Consider the following 23,685-nt stretch of genomic DNA (forward strand, 5'->3'; position numbering starts at 1 on the left):
GACAGGCCCCGGTGTGTGATGTTCCCCTCCCTGTGCCCCACCCCCCGACAGGCCCCGGTGTGTGATGTTCACCTCCCTCATTGTTCAGCTCCCACTTATGAGTGAGAACATGTGGTGTTTGGTTTTCTGTTCCTGTGTTAGTTTGCTGAGAATGATTGCTTCGCCTTCATCCATGTCCCTGCAAAGGACATGAACTCATTCATTTTTATGGCTGCAAGATTTTGTTTTTTATAACTAATTTTAGGGCACAATTTGACCTCCATTGACAGCCTGTTTATATTACTTAATGTGAATATTTGTGGGTTTTGCCACAGAATATTGATGTGTTTGATTACATCATACTGTCTCAGCTGCCAGGAAGCTGATATACTATGTGGCTTTGCTTCTTAAACTTGAAAGATCAGTTTTGTTTTCATTTTCCTACAGTCCGGTACAGACAGATACTTCTGTGAAATATAATAAAAATGTTGCAGCACTATTGAACTGTTAAAGTTTCTAAACACTCTATTATCTCGTTGGAGATTGATAATAGCCAGCATAGCGCTGGCACTGGTCTACCGGAAAAACTGAGTATCACCGAGATACACGTGCACACGCATGCACACACGCACGTACACGCACCCCTACTGCCTTTGGATAAGAGGCTGTGGGTGACGTTGTCATTACTATTATCACTTCGTTCATATGTAGCTCCAAGCCAAGCTCCTTGTGTCTTGTTTTTGGATAGAGAACAATTAAGGCTGATTATATTTTTCTCTTGATTTCTACCTCCCTGTTAAAATTGACCAACTTCTAGTATAGGGAGTACTTGTTCTCTCCTAACTGAATGTTGAATTTGAGGCCCTGTGTTGGACACTGGAGTAGAAATTGTAGAAATAAAAGGAGTGATTATAAATAATGAACGCCCCTCCCTTGTCTCTTTTCTGGTCATGTTTTTGGCAGTAGAGTAAGACTCCCTGCTGTAAGTTCTGGTTGCCCGAGATGCTGCTGATGGAACTTTCTGTATCACATTTTCTTTTCTTTTCTTTTCTTTCTTTTCTTCTTTCTTCCTTTCCTTTCCTTTCCTTCCTTTGTTTTTGAGATGGAGTTTTGCTTTTGTCACTCAGGCTGGAGTGCAGTGGAACAGTCTTGGCTCACTGCAACCTCTGCCTCCCAGATTCCAGTGATTCTTCTGCCTCAGCCTCCCGAGTAGCTGGGATTACAGGCATGCGCCACCATGCCTGCCTAATTTTTGTATTTTTAGTAGAGATGGGGCTTCACCGTGTTGACCAGGCTGGTATTGAACTCCTGACCTCAGGTGATCCACCAGCCTCAGACTCACAAAGTGCTGGGATTACAGGGGTGAGCCATGGCACCTGGCCCACATTTTCATAAAAGGATCAAACTGTTTCCTACTTATAACCAGCAGTTTTTCAATTAAGTTTTTTATGTGCATCGTAAACTGCATTAAACAAGGTCTCATTGGGACAGATGCTGTGTGAGGCAAAGGAGAGAGCAGGAGGAGATTCCGTCAGCATGCAGAGCCTGTGTGGGGTGTTGGAACTTGGACCTGGACTCTGGCGGAAGCCACTGCAGGGTTTTAAGCTAAGGTGCAGTATGATCTGCCTTACCTTTTCATAGGATCATGGGTGCAGCATTGACAGTAAGCTCTGAGCACAAGGTGGAAGCAGAGAATGGACCAAAACGTAGACATTAAGAAAGAAAAATGTATGATGGATCAGGGAACTCTGGCCAGATGAGAATTTTTCCCAGAAGTGAAGGGCGTGAACTGCCAGGTTCAAAAGGAACAGTGTAAAGAAATTGAAAATTTCAGAAATGACTTATCATCAAGCTTCTCAGTGGCAGCGCTAGAAGCTAGCGTACTACTGCTTTTCGAAATGCAAGAACCTGACTTTGAGTCTAGAATTCTCTAGCCAAGGAGATCATTACAGAGTGAGGGTAGAACTATTTCTGGCAGGCAGAGTTTGCAATGTGTGTTCTGTGTAGACTCTCCAAAGACATTCCTAGGATCTGTGTTTTACCAGAGTGAAGAAGTGTAAACCCAGAAAGGGGAACATGGGAGACCCAGCATGAAGGAAGGCAAAGTAAGTTCCCAGGGTTATGATGAAGGGGTGAGAGTTCTGCGGCAGGCCCAGAAAGCAGAGTCCAGATTGGCCCAGATCACAGAGCTCTGGGAGGGAAGCCTAATGTGAAAATCAGACTCTGTGTAGGAGATTTGACTAAGGAGATTCATACTAAGCAGTGGCTTGCAGACAGAGCTCTTGAAGGAGGTAGGAAAACTTACAAAGATACTGAAATGAAAGAGGAGGAAATTAACTCCAGAGAATAAAACGAAATCCCGGTATCACGGTGCACTTCTTTGGATCGATAGAGAGCAGCATTGGAGCACAGATGGCCCTCAGCCTACAGTGGGGTTATGTTCCAGTCAGTCATTGTGAGGTGAAAACGTCGTAAGTGGGAAGAATGCAAGGCTGGCTGGGGCTGGGGCTTGCTGCCGCTGCCCGGCGTCGCTTTTACACCATGCTGAAGTCAAAACCTCCAGAGTCAACCATTGTAAGGGAACGTTTGTATAGCAAAGAAAGGGCATGTAAGTGCCTTTAAAGGGGCACTTTTTAAGGCTCTTATCCCTTTTTGGCTAGATTTGACTTTGACTCTGGAGGAAGCCACTGAAGACCCCATCTAGGGGCTGGGTGCGGTGGCTCACGCCCGTTATCTCAGCAGTTGGGGAGGCCAAGGCAGCTGGATTGCTTGAGCTTGGGAGTTTGAGACAAGCCTGGGCAACGTGGCAAGACCCCATCTCTACAAAAATAAAAATAAAAAATTAGCTGGGCGTGGTGGTAGTGCCTGTATTCCTGGCTACTCGAGAGACTGAGGTGGGAGGATCACTTGACCCTGGGAGGTCAAGGTTGCAGAGAGCCATGATCGCATCACTGCATTCTAGCCTGGGTGACAGAGCCAGACATTGTCTCAAAAAAAAAAAAAAAAAAAAATCTACCCTAATACTAAATCAGTAGGTAAAATGAAAAATTGATGAATCAAGGCCTACAATGTTTACATTCCTTTTTAAATTATTTTTATTTTATTTTTAGAGCAGAGTCTTGCTCTGTTACCCAGGCTGGAGTGCAGGGGTGTGATCATAGCTCCTTGTAGCCTCTGAACTCCTGGGCTCAGGCTGTTTCCCCGCTTCAGCCTCCCAAGTGGCTGGTACTACAGAGGCATGCCACCATATGTGTCTTTTTTTTTTTTTTTTTTTGGTAGAGATGGGTCTCGCTTTGCTGCCCAGGCTGATCTGAAACTTCTGGCCTCAACCAGTCCTCCCTTCTTGGCCATCCAAAGTGTTGGGGTTTCAAGTGTAAGCTGCTGCACCTGGACACATTCTTCTGCATATACTGAGATAAATATTAATAAAAAGAACCAAAAGCATTAAAAGTGGATGTCACTAGGGAACTGGATGAAGATGGGAGGTGGAATGTTTTTACTTATAGCCTTTTAGTACTTTTTAACTTTTCATCTGATCATCATGCGTAGAAATATGAAAACTCAGATTATTATTAAACTGCTCAAGATCACGTCTCAGGAAGTATTACTACCTGGCTCATCTAACACTCTTCTGTTCCAAAGAAAGATTTTGTTTATTTAAGGCCTTGTTCTAGAAATTATTTAAGATTATTCCTTTCCTTAGCTCAAACCAACTGCTTTCCGGTGCTTTAAAGTATCTTTAGCCCTGATGCTGGGTTTTTGTTTTTTTTTGTTTGTTTGTTTTGAGACAGAGTTTTGCTCTTGTTGCCCAGGCTGGAGTGCAATGGTATGATCTTGGCTCATTGAAACCTCTGGCTCCCAAGTTCGAGTGATTCTCCTGTCTCAGCCTCCCAAGTAGCTGGGGTTACAGGCAACCGCCACCACGCCCAACTAATTTTTTTTGTATTTTAAGTAGAGACAGGGTTTCACCATGTTGACCAGGCTGGTCTCGAACTCCTGACCTCAAGTGATCCACCCACCTCAGCCTCCCAAAGTGCTGGGATTATAGGTGTGAGCCACCATACCCGGCCACTGTTTTTAAAGTATTTCTTAAAATGTTTTTGTATTGTTTGTGCCTCGGATGCTCCTTCATAGTAAAAGCCCTTCGTGATTTTTTAAATGGCGCTCTGAATGCCTAGAACGGTTTTACCATGGAAATGGGAATATGGAAATCACCTTTAAAATAAAATGAGAGAAGGTGACCCTTTCTAAAATGATAGAGAACATCTGATGTTTGAAAAACAAGGGCTGCACAGAGCTAGGAAATGATAAGGTGTGGTGTGCAGATAGTTGGATGTATTAGATATGTAGGGACGGTGTGAAGGAGATGCCCACAAATTGGGACCAGATTAAAGTGGACCCTGAAAGCTTGAAGCTAATCTTGGAAATGTATTTTAGGCAGTCGAGAGCCAGCATAGGTTTTTAATTAGGAGAATGACAACATTTCACATCAAAACATGGAATTTTATATTCAGAGTGATGTACAAAATCCAAAATTTTGTGCACATCAGAGCTGTGTACAAAACAAATTGTCATAGAAAACAAACATGGAACATACTGTCTGAAAACATTAGTACGGATTATCTCTGCAGTAGGACCTTGGGTGACTTTTTCTCCTTTTTACTAGCAAAAATGTATTACTTCATTGTTGTGGGACAAGAGTACTTTATATGGACAGGCACAGTGGTTCACATCTAGAATCCCAGTGCTGAGCAGGAGCGGTAATCCCAGCACTCTGAGAGGCTGAGACGGGTGGATCACCTGAAGTCAGGAGTTCAAGACCAGCTTGGCCAACATGGTGAAACCTCGTCTCTACACAGATTAGCTGGGCGTGGTGGCATGCGCCTGTAATCCCAGCTACTAGGGAGCCTGAGGCAGGAGAATCACTTGAACCCAGAAGGTGGAGGTTGCAGTGAGCTGAGATGGCGCCACTGCACTCCAGCCTGGGCGACAGATCGAGATCTGTCTCAAAAAAAAAACCCCAGGGCTTTGGGAGGCCATGGTGGGAGGATCGCTCAAGGTCAGGAGCTTCAAGACCAGCCTGGGCAGCAAAGCAAGACCCCCATCTCTACAAAAACAGATTAAAAATTAGCTGTGTGTTGTGACATGCCTGTAGTCTCAGCTACTCGGGAAGCTAAGACAGGAGGATGACTTGAGCCCAGGAGTTCAAGGTTATAACGAGCTATGATAACACCACTGTACTCCAGCCTGGCTGACAGCCTGTCTCTAAAAATAAGTAAGTAGGGGCTGTGCACAGTGGTTCATGACTGTAGTCCCAGCACTTCGGGAGGCTGAGGCAGGAGAATCACTTGAACCTGGGAGGCAGAGATTGCAGTAAGCCGAGATCGTGCCAGCCTGGGTGACAGAGCAGGACTCCATCTCAAAAAGTAAATAAATAAGTAAGTAAATAATTATTGTCAGGCTGATGTTTTATTGTGAAATCCACAGCATCTGTTGCATTCTGCTTCTCATTCTTTGTTTACTGGAAGGGTAAATGTCCTGGGAACTTCCTTCTGTGAGAAAATTTGGGTGGCACAGAGGTTAAGGAACTTTCCGGAAGCACCTGATCTTCAGCTTGGCCTTATCTTCCACTTTGTTCTAGGATTGTTAAAGATTCATTCCAGTCAGTCCAACCCTCAGCAGGCTGTCCTGACGATTCCCAGCCAGCTCAAACCACTCAGCGTAAACACGTCTGGAGGGGTACAGACGATCCTGATGCCTGTGAATAAAGGTGAGTCCCTCACCCACGGGCCGTCTGCGCTGTGGCCGCCTCCACATCTCCCAGCATCTTCCAGGTGGTGACTGCCCTGCCTGTGTACAGCCGCCCTTCGGCCATCACGGTACTTCCTGCACCGTGAACGCTAGGCCACCAACACCAGGACTCGAAACCCAGATGTTTGTTGGCGTCTAAATAGCTGCCCTTTAATCTGGTTATTCTAGTTAGAAAATAAATAAATAAATAGCTGCCCTCTTGTAAAGCTGAATTGAGGGGGAGCATTTTAAGTGTTTTATAAGAATTTACATTAATTGGATTTTTTTTTTTTTTGAGACAGTTTCCTTCTGTCACCCAAGCTGGAGTTCAGTGGTGCAATCTCCGCTCACTGCAACCTCCGCCTCCTGAGTTCAAGCGATTCTCATGCCTCAGCCTGCCGAGTAGCTGGGACTGCAGGCGCCCACCACCATGCCTGGCTAATTTTTGTATTTTTAGTAGAGACGGGGTTTCACCATCTTGCCCAGGCTGGCCTTGAACTGACCTGAGGTGACCCACCCACCTCGGCCTCCCAAAGTGCTGGGATTATAGGCGTGAGCGACTGCACCCGGCCTGGATTATTTTCTTAGTTTAACGACAGGCTCCCGTTTCTACAGTTGAAGTTATACCTCCGTTGCCCTCATACCTAATCATCAGCCACTATGAAAAAGGGACTTTGCAGTTCCTGTTGTCCTGAAGTTATTTGTGCTGTTAGTCTACTATGGGCTTGTCACCTGGGAGTTAGATCACCCTCATTAAAGATAATTTCTGTATTTGTTGTATCCCTCCCTCCTTTTTTCCCTTCAGTGGTTCAGTCGTTTTCTGCCAGCAAGCCACCTGCCATTCTGCCTGTAGCTGCCCCAGCTCCAGTTGTCCCCAGCTCTGCTCCAGCAGCTGTTGCGAAAGGTGCGTGGGATCTCACAGAGTTTTCGTCCAGGAGTTTTGTATTTATCCTTTTTGTTGTTGTCATTCATGTTCTCTCATGATGTCCAGGAGTTTTATGCGGGATATTACTATAATCTGAATCCTTTGAATTTTCAGCATTTGCGAATCAGCCACTTGGCAAATATGTACTAAATGCTCATATGGTAGACTTAACATTGAGGGAAACACAGAGATGTATAAGGATCATTACTTCCCTTCAGTAATTTATAATCAGGTTGAATAGAATTGCTGTAGACAGCAAGCGGTGATTGATAAACACAAGACATGTGGGGCCAGGGAAATTATTGCTGAAATATCGCACCCTGGGGTGTCTGATCGGGGTTGGCAGGGGGTGTGGGGAAGGGCAAGACTTTGTATTGAGGATGGATTATAACCTGGACTTTAAAAGAGTAGAGGTTTTTAGCTGTGGAGAGGCAAGGGCTGTGCCAGATTAGGGGCACATTAGAGACCAAGACTCAGCTTCCCCTTTGGGGAAGTGGCCAGTTAGAGGGACTGTTTTGCAATAAAGGAGGTTTAGGTAGGGACCAGACTTTGGCCCACAGGAGTAGATCAGGATAGCACGGTGGATTAGAGCAACACGTGTGACCTTGATAACATCTCCAGTAACATTGATAGCTCCTGTGTGTTAATACCCTGCAGTGGACCAGTCACCATACTAGCTGCTTTGTATATATAACTTCTTCTTAATTCAGCACTTCAGCATAGCTCTTATGCCCATTTTGCAGATGAGGAAACCAGTTTGGGGATGTAAGTATATACGTCCCAAGTTCAACAAGCCAGAAAGCAGTAAAACCAGAAATTGAAATACACATTTGTCCAGTCCCATACCATGCTGCTTTTCAAGCATGCCGGGATCTCGCATGTTGGGAAGGAGGTGGCTTTGTAACTTACTAAAGAAGGATTTGGCAGACTGTGGCCCACTGCCTGTGTTTATGCATAAAGTTTTATTGGTACATAGCCATGCCCGTTTATTTACACACTGTCTCCTCAGACTTTCGCACTACAACCGCAGTTTCTACAGACATCCAATGACCCACAAAGCCTGAAATATTTACTGATTTACTTAGCATAGAAAAGGTTTGCCAACCCCTGGCCAGAAGATAGCTCATGAAAGAATAGCGTCAGTCTGGACCAGTATTTCTCAATAGGAGGGACATATTATAGGCCTGTCTCACACAGATTCTCAGTCAGTTCATTTTGGACTGGGCCAGAGCATATTTGTTTTGATTTTAATTGAAGTAAAATGTTGTTCTAGTTACTTTTTGTATAAACCTGGCCATCTCTACCTCTTGATGGGGTAATACCTCATTAAGAGTTAGAGATAGCCAGGTATGGTGGCTCTTGCCTGTAATCTCAATACTTTGGGAGGCTGAGGCTGGTGGATCATTTGAGGTCAAGAGATCAAGACCATCCTGGCCAACATGGTGAAACCCTGTCTCTACAAAAAATACAAAAATTAGCTGGACGTGGTGGCCTGTGCCTGTAGTCCCAGCTACTCAGAAGTCCGAGGCAGGAGAATCACTTTAACCCTGAACCCAGGAGGCGGAGGATACAGTGAGCCGAGATTGCACCACTGTACTCCAGCCTGGGTGACAGAGCGAGACCCTGTCTCAAAAAGTGTGGTTTGATTAGCTTGGAAATATCTAAGCACAGTGGATCTGATCTTTCTGCCTTATGTCTCAGAACACTGAGATAATGCTGAAAGTTGAAAAACTAGCTGGAGAGATGATGTTGAAAAGGTTACAGCATTAGAAACTAGAACAAGCCAGCCTTGTACTTCAGTGTTGGTAAATCATGTGTGGGAGGGGTCTCACATAGCAGTGTGGGTGGTGGCCCTTTAAGAAATATCTAAGGAGCCATTTTATTGCCCCTGCCCTGTCATGAGACTGGAGTTGTCCCCCCGCCGAGACCCAGGCTAACAGTTCTTCCCTTGTCTGATAACCCTGGGATGGTAGGAGCCATCTCAGTCTCCTGGCTGTGTCCCCACAACAGCTGGAGTGGCAGTTTCCTTGCAGAGCTTCACTGCAAGAGCTTTGTCTCTGCCTGCACGTGTCTTTCCACCGCTGACCCCTAACAGCTGCCTCTTTGTTGCTCTTCCTTTGTAGTGAAGACTGAACCAGAAACCCCTGGGCCAAGCTGCCTCTCTCAGGAGAGCCAGACAGCAGTGAAAACAGAAGAAAGCTCCGAGCTGGGAAACTATGTCATTAAGTAATTCTGCCAATCTTTCCTAAAGGAATTCCGCTTCGGGTGTTTGAGGCTTTCTGAAAGTCACCCCTGTGACAGCTGAGTGTGTGCAGAGTTGTGTGTGTAGTTCTAAGCCCTTGATGGGAGGAACTGTCCATCCCTGTGCGGTGGACAAGTATTGTCACTTGACACACGCTGAGGGTCATCATTTTATATAGTGATGTGACTGGACGTGGCATGTGATTTGTAGCCTTAGAAGCCTCAGATGGGGTTAGACTTCCCTTCAGTTGAGCTTGCCAACATGGGCTTTCTCTGCTGAGTCCTTGGGCACAAAGTTTCTCCTGTTGCCATCTCTCAGGTGTGTACACCCTTTGTGACTGAGTGTCCACTCACCTGCCTAATCTTAGCTGCCTCTTCATGAGCCATACACACTCTTTGGTTCTTCTCAAAATGCTTCGTGAGGTTTTCTAATTTCTAAATCAGGAAGCCACTTCTAACCAGCTACTTGTAAGTATCTGAAACTGCCGGGGACAGTAGAAACTTAGCCACTTTAACATGGTAGATGGAGGCGGGAACTGTAATAACCCTAAAATGGGTATGCAGAATTTTTCTGCCCTAGTAGCAATCTGCAAAAAGATTATATTGCTATTTAATTTTGAGGTGTAGATTAAGTGTCTGTAATATTTGCATAATCTTCTGTTCCTGGGATCTTATTTATTTAGCCTTGACATTTTAAGTATAGAACACCCTTCCTTTACAAGGAAGGTAATCTATGGAACGAAAGATAGGCTAACATGATGATTTTACATTTTAATTCCCTCAGAACAGAATATATACATTAAATACATGACATATATATGACTATAGAATCTGCTACAGGTATTTAATTTATTGCCTGAATTTTTTTTTTTTGCCCTTTCAGGCTAGACCATTTAGAGACTATCCAGCAACTCTTAACAGCGGTAGTAAAGAAGATTCCGTTAATCACTGCAAAAAGTAAGACAACTACACTGAATATAGGGGTGAATTTTTAAAAGCTGTGAACTTAAGGTATTGAGTCAACTGAAATCACTTGGGATTGTAAATTAATATTGATATGCAGTTACTTTGTAAGGTTTCAGCTAGAGATATAGCTCATATGCAGGGGTTTTAGAATCGACATCCAGTTTTTTATTGTTTTTACTGTGTTGATCTGTAGAAGGAATGTTTTACATTTTTCGTATGTCAATCATAAATTGTTAACGTGTGCAGTTAAAACTCTGCATTAGCGTTTGGTGTTTGAGTGAGGGATGCATTTAGCATTTCCTGCAGTGCACCAGGTCCTGTGTAGGCTTAGGATGTTCACTGTCTCGTGTGAGCCCAGCCTCCTGTGTGATAGCTGGTGTCATCTCCATTTACAGATGAGGAAACTGAGGGTTAGCAAGGTTGACTAAGTTGCTCGAGGTCGCATAGTCGTGGCTGGTGAGACAGGAACCAGACTGGCTCTGCTTGATCCTAAGGCCGTTCATCTTTCCTCTGAAACTCAGTATGGCACACTGTAGAAATGCACAGGTTATAAGACCTCCAAAAGTGGCGTGCTTTATCACTACCCATCAGTGATTTGCTGCTTAGCCTCAGTTGTTCTGACAGAATTCATAGCCCTTGCTGATGGGCAGCAGCCTGCAGACACAGGAGCGTGCTCGTGGGTAAGATCACGATGCATCCTCAGAGGGAAGCCACTGGCAACCTCCATGCCGCCTACATTTGTAGGGCTCTGAACACGCACGCCAGGTACAGACCACCTATTTACTTTTTCCAGCTGTAATAGCAAAGCAGTAATCTCTTTTCTCATAAGGTAAAGTTTGGGGGATCATTTTGATATAGCTTAGAGTAGATGTTTAGTGAGTTTCCCAGCCTAACAGAAGAAATTCAAACAAAAAAAATCTCTCATATATATATGTACAGACAGACACACACACACATACACACACTCACACTTTTCTCTCTCATTAAAAATACAGAATATAAGAGCTGGAAGGTAGCTCAGAAACTGTCTTCCCAACTTTCTCAATTTATAGATAAGAAAACTGAGCTAGCCACGGTGGCTCACGCCTGTAGTCCTAGCACTTTGGGAAGCTGAGGCAGGCGGATCACCTGAGGTCAGGAGTTGGAGATCAGCCTGGCCAACATGGTGAAACCCCATCTTTACTAAAAATACAAAAATTAGCCAGGTATGGTGGTAGGCGCCTATAGTCCTAGCTACTCGGGAGGCCAAGGCAGGAAAATTGCTTGAACCGGGGAGGCGGAGGTTGCAGTGAGCTGAGATCACGCCACTGCACTCCAGCCTGGGCGACAGAGCAAGACACCATCTCCCACAGCCACCTTGTGAGTTAATGGCAGGCCCAGGGCTCCTAGTGGAGCCACTACTTCCACAGACTTTAACAACTTTATGGCAGTGATTACCTTCTCTACCAAAGAGGCCAAGCTCCCAAGAAGGGGTGTTGCTTTGGGTACATACGACAGGACACCTTTTTTTCTAAGGAGATGCCCTCCTGTATTAGGCTGCATCTGAGCTTGCCCAGGAAGGAACATACCTGCAATAAAGAGGTCTGAAGAAGTTACTGGCTTGCCTCCAGCAAATGACATGTGATTTGAATCATAAGTGCTTTATTCAGGGTTTGCTCGGTGTGTGCATTCTAGGTGAAGATGCCAGCTGCTTTTCTGCAAAGTCTGTGGAGCAGTACTATGGCTGGAACATTGGAAAAAGGAGAGCCGCCGAGGTAACCCCCGTCTGCCTGTTTGACACGCAGGCAGAACGCGTGTCCCTTCTGGCTGCCCCCAGAAACCTTTTCTTATGGAACAGGGATGCAGATTGCAACACATTTTGTTAAAATATTCAGTGGCAGAATATTTTCCTCAGTTAAAAGAAGCTCATTTTTCAGAGACCTGTATCCAGTCGGCTTTCAGGGCTGCCGCCTTTTCTGCACTGGTAGAAACATCCCTCACGTTTTCTCAATTTTTTTCTGAGTTTCAGAAGTTTAAATGAACTAAAGTATTGAGTCCTTACAGCCTGGCAGCTGCTCTGCCGGTGTGCTGTGGTCGGGAGCAGCCTCTGCAGCACCTGCCCAGGGAGTAGTGGAAGGTGCTGGGGTCTAGGAGTTGCTGTTTTACTTTATAAGCATTCGGGAGCTGGTAGAAGTTCTTTAAGTGGGGAGTAACACAACCAGGAATTTTTTTTCTTTTTGCTTTTCTTTTTGATTTTTCCTGAAAAATCGGGTTAGTCCTTAATACTAGGAGTGGAGATGGCCTGGTTTTTGGTGGCAGAAGTGAGAATTCCATGCTGTTTTGTCTTAGATGGCAAAGTGTGTGTGTGTGTGTGTGTGTCTGTGTGTGTATATATATATATATATATATGAGAGAGATTTTTTTTGTTTGAATTTCTTCTGTTAGACTGGGAAACTCACTTTTATTTTTTTTTTTCCGAGACGGAATCTTGCTCTGTAGCCCAGGCTGGAGTGCAGTGGCGTGATCTCGGCTCACTGCAACCTCCGCCTCCCAGGTCCCAGTTCAAGCAGTTCTCCTGCCTCAGCCTCCCGAGTAGCCGGGATTACAGGTGTTCGCTACCGTTCCCAGCTATTTTTTGTGTCTTTAGTAGAGACGGGTTTCACCATGTTGGCCAGGCTGCTCTTGAACTCCTGGCCTCGTGATCTGCCCACCTCGACCTCCCAAAGTGCTGGGATTACAGGTGTGAGCCACCGCACCAAGCCGGCTTTTTTTTCTTTTAAAAAAAAAAAAAATTCTAACAGGTTAAGTAGCATGGTGATTTATGATTGCATGATATGTAGTTGTATTAAGTGGAAGGATTTAATTATGGTTCCAAAAAATATATTTTTTTAAAGTGGCAAAGAGCAATGACAATGCGAAAAGTCTTACAAGAAATCCTGGAGAAGAATCCAAGATTTCACCACCTGACTCCCCTCAAAACCAAGCACATTGCTCACTGGTGCCGCTGCCATGGCTACACCCCACCGGACCCCGAGAGCCTGAGGAGTGACGGGGACTCCATTGAGGATGTGCTGACCCAGATCGACAGCGAGCCCGGTAAGCCTGCGGTGGCACTGCCCCGAGCGCCTGGCAGCCTGGGGCATTCGCTGGAGTAGAGAGAGGTGAGGACTTGGAAGAGGTGCCACAGAGAACAAGAGCCTTTGCCAACCCCTGCCAGGTCCTCCCCGGGACCGTACAGTCCCTGTGTAGCTGTGTGTACCCAGGTATCTCAAGTGTTGTGCCACAGCCACAAACGTCCCTGCCCGGCCCAGCATCATTTCTTCTTCAAAGACTCCTAATCCATCTCCTTTCCTGCACATCCAAGCAGCTTCCCCATCTTTTATGACCTTAGGGACACTCCCCCCCGGCCAGCCCCAGACAGGTCTGTGCTATTTCTGTGAAGGCGAGGCCTGTCTCTCATCTGTTACTTCATGTCCAAGCCTAGCTCGGAGAATAGCACCTGTGTTGGAGGCACTTGTGAAACTGTTGTGGGTAATGTTGCTGGTGAGACGAACTGTTTGATGATTTGCATATACGAGCCTTCCTGTTAATCTCACGGGTTGCACACAGCCCCTAACCTACAATGGTTTGACTTGTGATTTGATTTTGTGGCTTTACAAAGCTGTAGGCATCAGTACACCCCTCGACTTATGTGATTGTATCCAGATAAGGCTGTTGGAAGTTGAAAACATCCTAAGTTGAAAAATGCTGTTTTCAGCTTATGATGGGTTTTCACGTAGCCCCATCCATGGTGAGTCGAGGAGCAGCTAGAACTTGTTAGAGCCCAGTCAGTAAAACAAAAGGCCAGGGGCCGGGTGCCCTTAGCCTTGTACCTGGTGTGGCCCTCACACACTGGTCCGGAAGTGGCAGTGCCCTGGGCCTGGCTTTATAGTCCTCACACGCTTTACCAGGCTTTGTATAAATCGCCTCATTAGAGACTGGACGCATAGTCTACATGGAAATGTTAACAGTCCTGCTCTCTGAGCAGTGAGAATAGGGGTGATCCTTTTTATTTTCTTCACTCTGCATTTCTAAATTTTCCAGATTTGAGATGAAGAAAAATCAGGTTAGTCCTTAATACTCAGAGTGGGGATGGCCTGGTTTTTGGTGGCAGAAGTGAGAATTCCATGCTGTTTTGTCTTAGATGACAGTTACCTTACATACAGCACACACAGGATGCCTGTCTTTGTGTCTTTCTCCCTCATGAATTACTAGTTCTCATCATTACAGATCCACAGAATTTTAGAGTAGAAAGGTCAGCTTCCCTGATACATATCCCCCTTCCTCAGGCCATGGGTCTCATGGAGACGGAAGTCCTCTTGCTTTGTCCCCACAGCCATCGTAACACTGCCGCCTTTCGTTTAGAGTGCCCGTCGTCATTCTCCTCTGCTGACAGCCTCTGCCGCAAACTGGAGGACCTGCAGCAGTTCCAGAAAAGGGAGCCCGAGAATGAGGAGGAGGTGGACATCCTCAGCCTCTCCGGGCCAGTAAAGACAAACATCAAGAAGGAGCAGGAGGAGAAGCAAGAGGAAGTCAAGTTCTTCCTGCCCCCAACCCCAGGGTCGGAATTTATTGGGGATGTCACACAAAAGGTAGGGGTTGTGGTGGTAATAGTTCATGCAGCACACCAGACTCGGAGCTAGATATTCGGACATTCAGTCTCACAGACCCAGACCCAGACCAGACTCAGACATTCTGCCTCTCAACAACCAGACCCAGACGTTCAGCCTCTCAGACCCACACCCAGATGTTCAGAGGTTCTGCCTGGTTGACCCAGGTTGCTCTCTGGGCTCCCCGCTTCCTGCATCAGCGCCCTGGGGCAGGAACACTGATGACACGTGAAGAGGTTGCTTGTTGAACGCAGACTTGAGGCACAGCTGGCTGGATATGAACAGTTGGCTCTGTTTGATCTCATTTCTCATCTGCCTCAGGAGAAGCACCTTGCCCTCATGAGGCATTTCTGAGTTGCGCTTCAGCGAGCAGTCCTCCCCCGCTGTGTGTCTGGGTCCTGAGTGCCCCTACCTTATTACACAGGCGAGAGGTGTTTATTGCCCTGCTGAGGCCTCATAGCTCGTCGGCATCTGTCCGTGCTCAGGGCCCAAGGCGGAAGAGTGCGCTTTCACTGGATGCCATGAAAAATGGGCAGGATGCTGTGTCCAAGTGCAAACAGGAAGTGGAGTCTGATTCCAGAACTTCCAGAGCGTTGGTCGCTTAGCAGAACTCAGGGCAGATCCCAACCATGTTCTCCCATGAAGGAGATTTGAGAGTTAAATAGGATCACAGTAGCATTTTAAACAGTTGGTCAGAAATGTAGAAAAACGAGGTAACATATTCTTCTAGTTGTCATATTCTGTGTTACTCTCCTGTGAATCTTGCCCAGCGTGTTTATCAAGTCCACCTTCCAACCAGGCATCTCTTTGGGTGTCTGAGAGGTGTGCGTCTTCAGAGATAGGCTGTTTTTAAAGTAGTGATACGAACAAATGGCTTTCTTCTGCTTTTCCAGATTGGGATCACACTGCAGCCCGTGGCGCTCCACAAGAACGTGTATGCATCCGTGGTGGAGGACATGATCCTGAAGGTGGGTGCCTGCAGGGGCTGCCGACCCCACAGGAAGCATGGCTGCATGCCAGGCGATCTGGAGTAAGGGCCAAGGACAGAAAAGGAACAAAGATAACAGGCTTTAAAACTTCTCATCTTCTTTGGGCCTAAGTTCTCCTTTTTGTTTTTCTTCTTCTGATTTTTCAGTGGACTAAGTTATGTTTCCTCTAAATGGTCATGTCACTCTGAGGACATATTTTTTCCCGTGGTTCCAGGTGCTTCCTCAGACGTGTTCTGGGGTGGTGGTCAGCGTGCTCGTTGCTTTAGGAGGCGGCAGGGACAAAGCCGAGGGCTTTTCCTGCGTGTGTCCACAGTCAGCAGCCCCAGCTGTCCTGAGCCTGGCAAGGGGACGGAAATGCCGCAGCCTCTTTCCCCAGCCTGATCCTAGCTCAGCATTTCCTTTCCCCGTGGATGCTCTCCAGGAATAGGGATACCTCAGTAACAGCCGCTTTCCTTAAAAACAATGTCTGGGGCTGGGCACGGTGGCTCACGCCTGTAATCCCAGCACTTTGGAAGGCCAAGGCAGGCAAATCACTTGAGGTCAGGAGTTTGAGACCAGCCTGGCCAACATGGTGAAACCCCGTCTCTACTAAAAATACAAAAATTAGCTGGGTGTGGTGGCGCGCACCTAGTGCTCCAGCTACTTGGGAGGCTGAGGCAGGAGAATCGCTTGAGCCTGGGAGGCAGAGGTTGCAGTGAGCTGAGATCATGCCACTGCACTCCAGCCTGGGGAACAGTGAGACTCCAACTCAAATAAGTAAATAAATAAATAGAACAATGTCTGAATAATGAAAATCACTCTAGTTCATAATTTCTCAGAATCAGGGCCTTTATCATTTATGGTCTATTATTGAGACCTTTAATTTTTCATTAAGGACTTTTTAATTCTTAGTTGCAGTTGTTTCAAACATTTGGGGTAAGGGATGGGGTCAGATGCGTCCCTTCTTACCAGCAAGCAGATGGCCATTTTGAAGAATAACAGCATTTTCTATTGTAGGCTACAGAACAGCTGGTGAATGATATCCTGAGACAGGCCTTGGCAGTTGGATACCAGACAGCTTCTCACAACAGGTATTGCTATCTCTGCAGTCTGTGGTATGAGGCTTACACCTCTTTCCTCACAGTTGAATCGCCCATGAAGGTGTTTTATATGACGTCAATCCAGTAGGAGATGGCGTGAGAGCTAGGACACTCTCAGAGCCAGATGTCTCAAGGGTCTGCCCTGTCACTGTTGAGAACCTCGTGGTTGCTCAGAGGGTTCTGTCCTCCCCCACATTCCTTCACAGACACCTGGGACTCTGTTTTGTTACAGGGTTGAATACGTATTGGCTTTGTAACTGCAGTGTCCATTACATGTCAGACATGAGGGCCAGACGTTGTGTATATTACCTAGTTTTTCGTTGCAGAACTATGATTCCCTTTTTAAAAACCAGGAAACCAGGTGTTGAGAGGTGATCTTGCCCAGCTTTCCCAGCAGATACAGTGTAGATCTGGGTCCCAGCCCAGGGCTCTTGGCACTGAAGCCCCGGCTCACCACCGCCCTTTGCTGACTCTCATTGTCTCTGATTGAGACACTGAGTTTCAGTCTTTTCCTGGGCCCTAAAAGGACAGGAGATAGGCCACATTTGCTTTGCTCTCAGAGGAAACGATTATTTATTGCGTTATGCTAAAGGCTGTCACAGACTTACAGAACTGTAGCGGAGTGCCCGAGGACATCATGAAGAGGCCTAAATATCAGGGGAGTATTAGATAAAACTTCACAGGAATATATCAGACAACATAAAAGGAAGGGGAACCAAGAGTTCCGGTCCTGCCGCCCGCCATCCTCCTTGACCCCCAAGTGAGCCAGGGGCGTCCTGTGGCCCCTGCCCACCTCCGTGGTCCCTGTTCTGGAGGGGTAGAGTGACTGGGGTGCTTTTGATGGAACAGTTCACATCACGCCTGGCCCGGTGTGACTCTGTCTCCCCTCTCTCCAGGAGATGGGAAATCGGGTCCCAGGGTTTTGCGGTGCTTTGACTCGGCTCTCGGTGTGCTGAGATCACTCACTGGTGTTTGTGTTCTGCCATCCACTTTCTCTTTTCGCAGTCCTCAGAATCTTTTTTCTTAATCGTTCAACCAGGTTTTGATACCCTTCTCAGGCCTGTGAGTAGGAAGGCAGAGGGGAGCCCTGACTAGCGCCGCGACTGGGGGGAGGGCACATCTCCCCTCAGGGTGCCCCTAAGCTCTGCCTGTGGCTCAGGAGCCCTCTCCCAGGGCCTCTGCCTGGGATGGTCCCTGCGGTGAGTTAAGTGAGTAAATGAGGTATGTGTGAGAGAATTTCACCTGGTAACACCTTTGTTTTTTGGACCAGGATTCCCAAAGAAATTACAGTGAGTAATATTCACCAGGCCATTTGCAACATTCCTTTTCTGGACTTCCTCACGAACAAACATATGGGAATATTGAATGAGGACCAGTGAACGGAGTGAGGTGCCCCTGGAGAAGCAGGATTTGAAGGCGCAGCGATGCTGAGGACCTGCTGCTCGGGGCGGAGGGGGTTTCCGGCGCGCCTTGGGATGTTACGGCTACCCAGCCATTGCTGCCACCTCCTCCCGATTTCCCGCAGCGTGCTCCCTCCAGACGAAGTCCTCCTAGGACAGGAGTTTGTTTTCTGAGTGTGGAGGGAAGCTGTGAGTGGATACCTGCTTTGTTGGCCAGTGTTTCTGCCGACTCTGTAAAGGCCCCATGAGAGCCGGGCCAGGCTGTGTGCCTCAGGTCCTCCCTGGGTGTGCTCAAGGGGGCTCCTTGGGCCCGCCTCCCCACGAGATAGAAAATGAGTGGCAGGCTGGAGATGTCACCCATTTTGTGGGCTGGAGTTAGCAGCAGCTCCAGCAGTTACCCTGAAGAGAGACTGAGCTTCAGCCAGCGAGTGGTTCTCTCCCCTGCCTGGCCTTGATGTGATGGGACTGTACTCAGCCCAAGCGAGTCAGCTACAGGAAGAGGCCATACCTAGAGCAAAGAACCATGGAGGCCCGAGAGACTGCAGACTGAGAATTCCCTTTTGAGCACAGGAGCATTACTAGAACCACTGTCAAAGCAGTGGCAAGGGACAGAGAGACCCCAGCATGGGCCAGAAAGAGGTTTGATTGATTATAACCAAGAAAGCTCTGACTATGCTAGGAACACAGGGCAGCGTGCACCAGTCCCAGACACTTGGCAGAAGTGTAGCTGCGTGACGTGTGTGGAGCAGATCGCAGGCTCCACACTGTCTGCACAGTCTGCAGGAGCTTCTGCTGCTGACCTCGTGCTGAGTGGGCAGTGGAGAACAGCCCCCCTGCTGGGGTCGCCTATCTTATCCATGGATCATGTATCCTCTTCTCTGTTTTCCCAAGAAGAAGAAAGTATTTAAAAGAAACACCAGTGAGTGCCTTAAAGTTGGGGAAGTAACTGCCCATACCCAGAAGCAGCGAGATTAGGCTGTGTCCGGAAGCAAAGGTCCCCTTGATGGGAGGGAGCAGCAGGCAGGGGAAGGAGGGAGCAGGTGGCGCTGCCCAGCGCCCAGGCCACTGGCGGTGCCCTGTCCCAGACTTCCTAACGCCCTGTGTGGAAGGGAGAAGAAAGGATGCATGCTCAGCCAGAAATCTACTCCTGTTCCACTCAAGGAAAATCAGAAACCTGTGAGTCAGAGTCAGAGAAGCTTATCCAAGCAACAGAATTCCTGTGTTCATGGGTCCTGCAGAGGTTTGAGTCAGGTAGATAGGGCAGGGAGTCACTGAATAAAATCTGCCTTTTAAATTCAGCATCTGGGCCGGGCATGCTGGCTCACAGCTGTCATCCCAGCACTTCGGGAGGCCGAGGCCGGAGTTTGAGACCAGCCTGACCAACGTGATGAAACCCCATCATCTCTACTAAAAATAAAAAAATTAACCGGGTGTGGTGGCGGGCACCTGTAATGCCAGCTACTCGGGAGGCTGAGGTAGGAGAATCACTTGAACCCAGGAGGTGGAGGTTGTAGTGAGCCGAGATGGCACCATTGCACTCCAGCCTGGGGGACAGAGGGTGACCCCATCTCAGAAATAAGTAACTCAGCATCTGAGGGCTGCAAGTGCAGAAGGAATCTATTCTCAGTAGGGCATGGGGCACACACTGGCTTAACAGTGAACGGCTATAAGCAAGGTTCATAGGGAAGTGGGTAGATTCCTTCTGCTAAGTGGACTGAGGGCCACAGGATGGAGGGAGGAAGATCGGATGCAGATGAGAACAGATTTATTACAGGTTTGAAAGCCTAAAGAAATTATCTTTTTGCAAAAGAAACATTAAATGATTTAGCAGTCTCCACATGTGTTAATGTTTCAAATGTTTATCATAATGTGTATAATTGTGTAACAAAATTGTCTACAATAAATCTTTTGGTATTTGCGGTGGGTCTTTCTGAGTTTGAAGTGCTGTACTCAGGGTTCCCCTTGCACTAGGATGAGGTGATGGTGTAGGTTTTTATTTGTATGTATGTTTAAATTCCTCTATTTCTTGCCCAAAAAAAAAAAAAAAAAAAAAAATTGCAACCATACAAGATAAAGGATTACAGTTACGTAAAAGTCTAAAAAAACAAAATTGGAAATGAGCATTATTATTTCTGACAGCTTGGGGCAAAAGAAAACTGCATAAATGAGCTCAGAGCTTCCTTAAAGCCAAGGCAAAGAGAGAAATCGGCTCCGAATGTCTAACAAAGAGACATACCGGTTTATCTGGCAGGATAAAATTGGACCGTGTTGAGGTCTGAAAGAAGTTACTCCTGTGACAGTCATGCCGTGACCATCTGCTGCAAAGCATATGGCTAAAAAATAACGAAAAATGCAGATACAAGCTGAAAGATTTTGAAAGCTTTGGTTCTGTAAAGGCGAGAATTTCTGCAAGGAGGCATCATGATCCAGTCCAAGCGTGTAACTTTCTGGGGACCATATTTCACTGAGTCAGAACGGAGAGATGAGCGGGCTAGAGTGAGTCTGGGAGTCGGGTGTGCCTGGGCTTACCTTCATACATGTTTTTTGTCGGGCAAGCTTTGGGCAGGAGCGACAGAGCAGGCACAGATCCTTGTCACAGGTGGCACCTTACATGGCTTGGGGTCCATGTGACTGGTTGAAGGAGCCCTGTGTGGACGGGGCCAGCAAGCTGGTTTTTGGCTTCATCTTGACCCTGTTCAGAGGGGAAGTTCTTCCATCTGCCTGGGGTGGGCAGTAGGGCCTGGCTTTTCTCAAAAACTGCTCTTGAGAACTTGAGTCCTGTCCCATGGAGCACAGAGAGGTGAGGTCATGATCTAGGTATCTCAACCCTGTCTCTACAAAATTTAGCCGGGTGTGGTGGCAGGCACCTGTAATCCCAGCTACTCGGGAGGCTGAGGTGGGAGACTCACTTCAACTCAGGAAGTGGAGGTTGCAGTGAGCCGAGATCACACCACTGCACTCCAGCCTGGGCAACAGAGCAAGATTCCATCTCAGAAAAAAAAAAGCAAAGCCAGGCATGGTGGCCCTGTGGTCCCAACTACTCAAGAGGCTGAGTGGGAGGATCGTTAGACCAGAAGGTTGAGGCCGCAGTGAGCAGTGTTTGCACCACTGCACTCTAGCCTGGGCAGCAAAACAAGACCCTGTCTTGAGATGATGATGCACCTTCGGGAAGACTGTGGAGCTGATGTGCGTGAAAAGCTGTGTGCTGTGCACCGCAGAAAGGCTCTTGGGTATCTGTCTGCCGTACAGTCGGGCCTGGTGGGTGTGCTGAGGCCTCCAATGCTGCTGCTCACCAGTACTGCCAGGAAGGGGCGGGCCCAGCTGGTCCTGGCTGAGGTGCAACAGAGCTGAGCGGCCCATTATAGGAACAAACAAGCATCCTAGGCGCTGGGCAGGAGGGGGTGAGGGGCTGTGAGCACAGAGCAGCGAGCTGGAGAATGCTGGGAGCTGCAGGTGGGAAGAGCTGGCTCCTGGGCAAGTGAGGCAGCAAAGACTAATCCTAACACCCATGCCTTGGTTACTTCCTGTACTGAGCACCCCACCCATAAACACGGATGCTCCTGGCAAGCCACACAGTGTAGCTGGTAGTGTCCCTGCTTTTCAGGTGAAGGAACGGAACTCAAATTGCTCCCAGCTAGCGAGAGGAGCTTCAGAGAGTACCATTACCCGAGGCGCCTGGGTGAGTGCAGGGGACAGGCTGGGTTCTGTGAACTGTGGCTGGGTTCTGTGAACTGTATCTGACACGTGCCCTGCAGCTCACAGCAAGAACTGCTCAGGATCTGGGGTGTGGCAGCAGCCGGGTCAGACTGAAGTGCTTAGCACCAAGAGACTGGTGGAAAAGTGTGAGAAGACTTGTGTTTATCATTTAAATTGAAACTACATTTTTGCATTTTAGTAAAATCTGAGGTTGTACAGTTTAATCTCATTTCCCACAGAACACCCGGCAGGCAGCCCCTTTTCTCTTAGAAACATCAGACATGCAAGCCGTGAAGTCTGAGACACCAGAATCCCTTGGGTAAGTGCACAAAATGCGGGTTTCTTTAGAGTAAGCCTCTCATCAAGAGCGTTTTCTTTGCTGGCATAAGGGGACGGCTGTGCCTGCCAGGCCTAGCACCTGGGAGGGCTGCTGCACAGGCAGACAGAGCCGCAGGCACCGCCCCACCTGCACATCTGGTGGCTCTGAGGCCCGAGGGCCACCACCTGCAGCTGAGATGCTCGTCAGACTAGAGCCACCTGGGGGCTGGAGAGGAAGAAAGATGCAAAGGAAAATCCACAAATTGCCTTCCTGAAGATGGTCCCGAGCTTGTGCCTCTGGGCTTTAAAAAGGGACGAAGACCCTTCAGACGTGTGAAGGGGTGCTGTGCAAAGAAGGGACCAGGCGCGACCTGTGCAGCCATGCTGGCTGGAATTGACGGAGGAAGTCTACCTCCTCAAAAGGTGGTGAGTCCCAGAGTCCCCATCACCATATGTGTGAGCAGGGTAGACAGGAGGGGAAGGGTTGGTGCAGATGCCATTTTAAGGTATTTGGGGGAGGCAAATGCCACCTTCCCCAAAACGCTCCCAGTTCTAGCCAGCATGCATGGCAGTGCCTTTCTCGTCATCCTTATGTTAGGGGGAAAAATAATTAGTAATAAAATGTGGACTGAGTCTCTAGACACTTACCACAAGGCAAATGTGATTCATTCAATCCCAAGAAATGTTTTGTTAAAACGTGAGGCTCATCGTGGCCATAAGGAGGTCTGTGAGGTGGAGGTCCCGTGACTGATGGTCTGTTTCTTCTGGAAACTTCCTCCTGGACACTCAGCATCACCATGAGTCATGCAGGTGACGGCCCAAGATGCCTACAGCTTCAATCACAGGGGCCATTTGTAGGAAAAGCCAAGGGTCTTACCTTGGATTCGCATAGGTTGTAAAATAAATCACGTGGTCATGCATCCTAGGAGATCCACCAGAAGTGGACGTCACTGGTTCTTCAAGGGCCGATGCATCCACATTCCTCAGCTTCCGTGGACCAGTTCCTTCCGATTGACTTGATCCTCAGGCTCCTCGGATGGCCACATGGCGGTCACACACGTGTGAGCCTTCCGTGGGCTTCTCGGGAGGACGGCTGAGCTGAGCTGGGTGTGCCAGGTCCATTGGCATGTCTCTCCACACCAGCACATGGTCCCTGGCGACAGCTTTGAGAGGGCTGTGCCCTCCAGGAGGGGCCCATGCCATGCTCTTGCCTGGCCCAGTGGCAGTGGGTCCTGAGGCTGCTCCCTAGTCGTCCTCTCAGCAGCCATGGTGTCACGGGGCCGGCAGTCACACGTTGAGAATCCGCGGCGCTGAGGCCTGAAAGATGGCGGAGGGGTTAGGAGTGAACTTCTTCCTCACCTCTGGGACCTGAAAAATGAAGTGTGGCCACATGTCAGTGCGACTTTTCCTTCACTCCCTCCCCCACAACACCTGGAAAGAATCCCCTCCCGCCCTCTTCATCCTCCAGGAGTTGAGACCTGAAGGGCCGGCGGGGACTCGCGCACCGTGAGCCGCAGGCATCGCTGCGTGAGGGGCTTGGTGACACACGGACCTTCCATTCTGCTCCCGGAACCACCTGGGATGGGAATCGGGGAGCTCTGTTCCTGCCTGCAGCTCCCAGCATCCTCCAGCTCACTGCCCTGTGCTCGCAGCCCCCGGCCGCCTCCCGCGCAG

At 48.1% G+C, this 23,685-nt stretch overlaps 2 protein-coding genes across 10 annotated transcripts in view; one reads left to right on the forward strand and one right to left on the reverse strand.

Moving 5' to 3' along the window:
* YEATS2 (YEATS domain containing 2) overlaps positions 1-19,918 on the forward strand; it is a 103,871-nt gene extending 83,953 nt beyond the window's left edge. For 5 of the 8 annotated variants that reach the window (XM_017538305.2, XM_017538303.2, XM_017538304.2 and 2 more), the window contains 10 exons: positions 5,621-5,749; positions 6,575-6,673; positions 8,818-8,920; positions 9,819-9,892; positions 11,576-11,655; positions 12,775-12,976; positions 14,285-14,511; positions 15,423-15,497; positions 16,515-16,588; positions 17,868-19,918. In XM_017538305.2, the coding sequence (XP_017393794.1) occupies positions 5,621-5,749; positions 6,575-6,673; positions 8,818-8,920; positions 9,819-9,892; positions 11,576-11,655; positions 12,775-12,976; positions 14,285-14,511; positions 15,423-15,497; positions 16,515-16,588; positions 17,868-17,976 (1,172 nt within the window). In that variant the 3' untranslated portion in view covers positions 17,977-19,918. The other 3 variants (XM_037741930.1, XM_037741931.1, XM_037741932.1) reach the window with 3 other exon arrangements.
* A 1,917-nt stretch (positions 19,919-21,835) lies between these two features.
* The window catches only part of MAP6D1 (MAP6 domain containing 1), a 10,238-nt gene continuing 8,388 nt past the window's right edge, over positions 21,836-23,685 (reverse strand). The window contains exon 3 of one of the 2 annotated variants that reach the window (XM_037741933.1): positions 21,836-23,328. In XM_037741933.1, coding sequence (XP_037597861.1) covers positions 23,299-23,328 — 30 coding nt within the window. In that variant the 3' untranslated portion in view covers positions 21,836-23,298. Of the gene's footprint in view, positions 23,380-23,685 lie in introns of both variants that reach the window. The other variant, XM_017538307.2, reaches the window with a different exon arrangement.

The sequence above is a fragment of the Cebus imitator genome, unplaced genomic scaffold (genome assembly GCF_001604975.1).
Source record: "Cebus imitator isolate Cc_AM_T3 unplaced genomic scaffold, Cebus_imitator-1.0 Scaffold111, whole genome shotgun sequence".
NCBI classification, from domain to species: Eukaryota; Metazoa; Chordata; class Mammalia; order Primates; family Cebidae; genus Cebus; species Cebus imitator.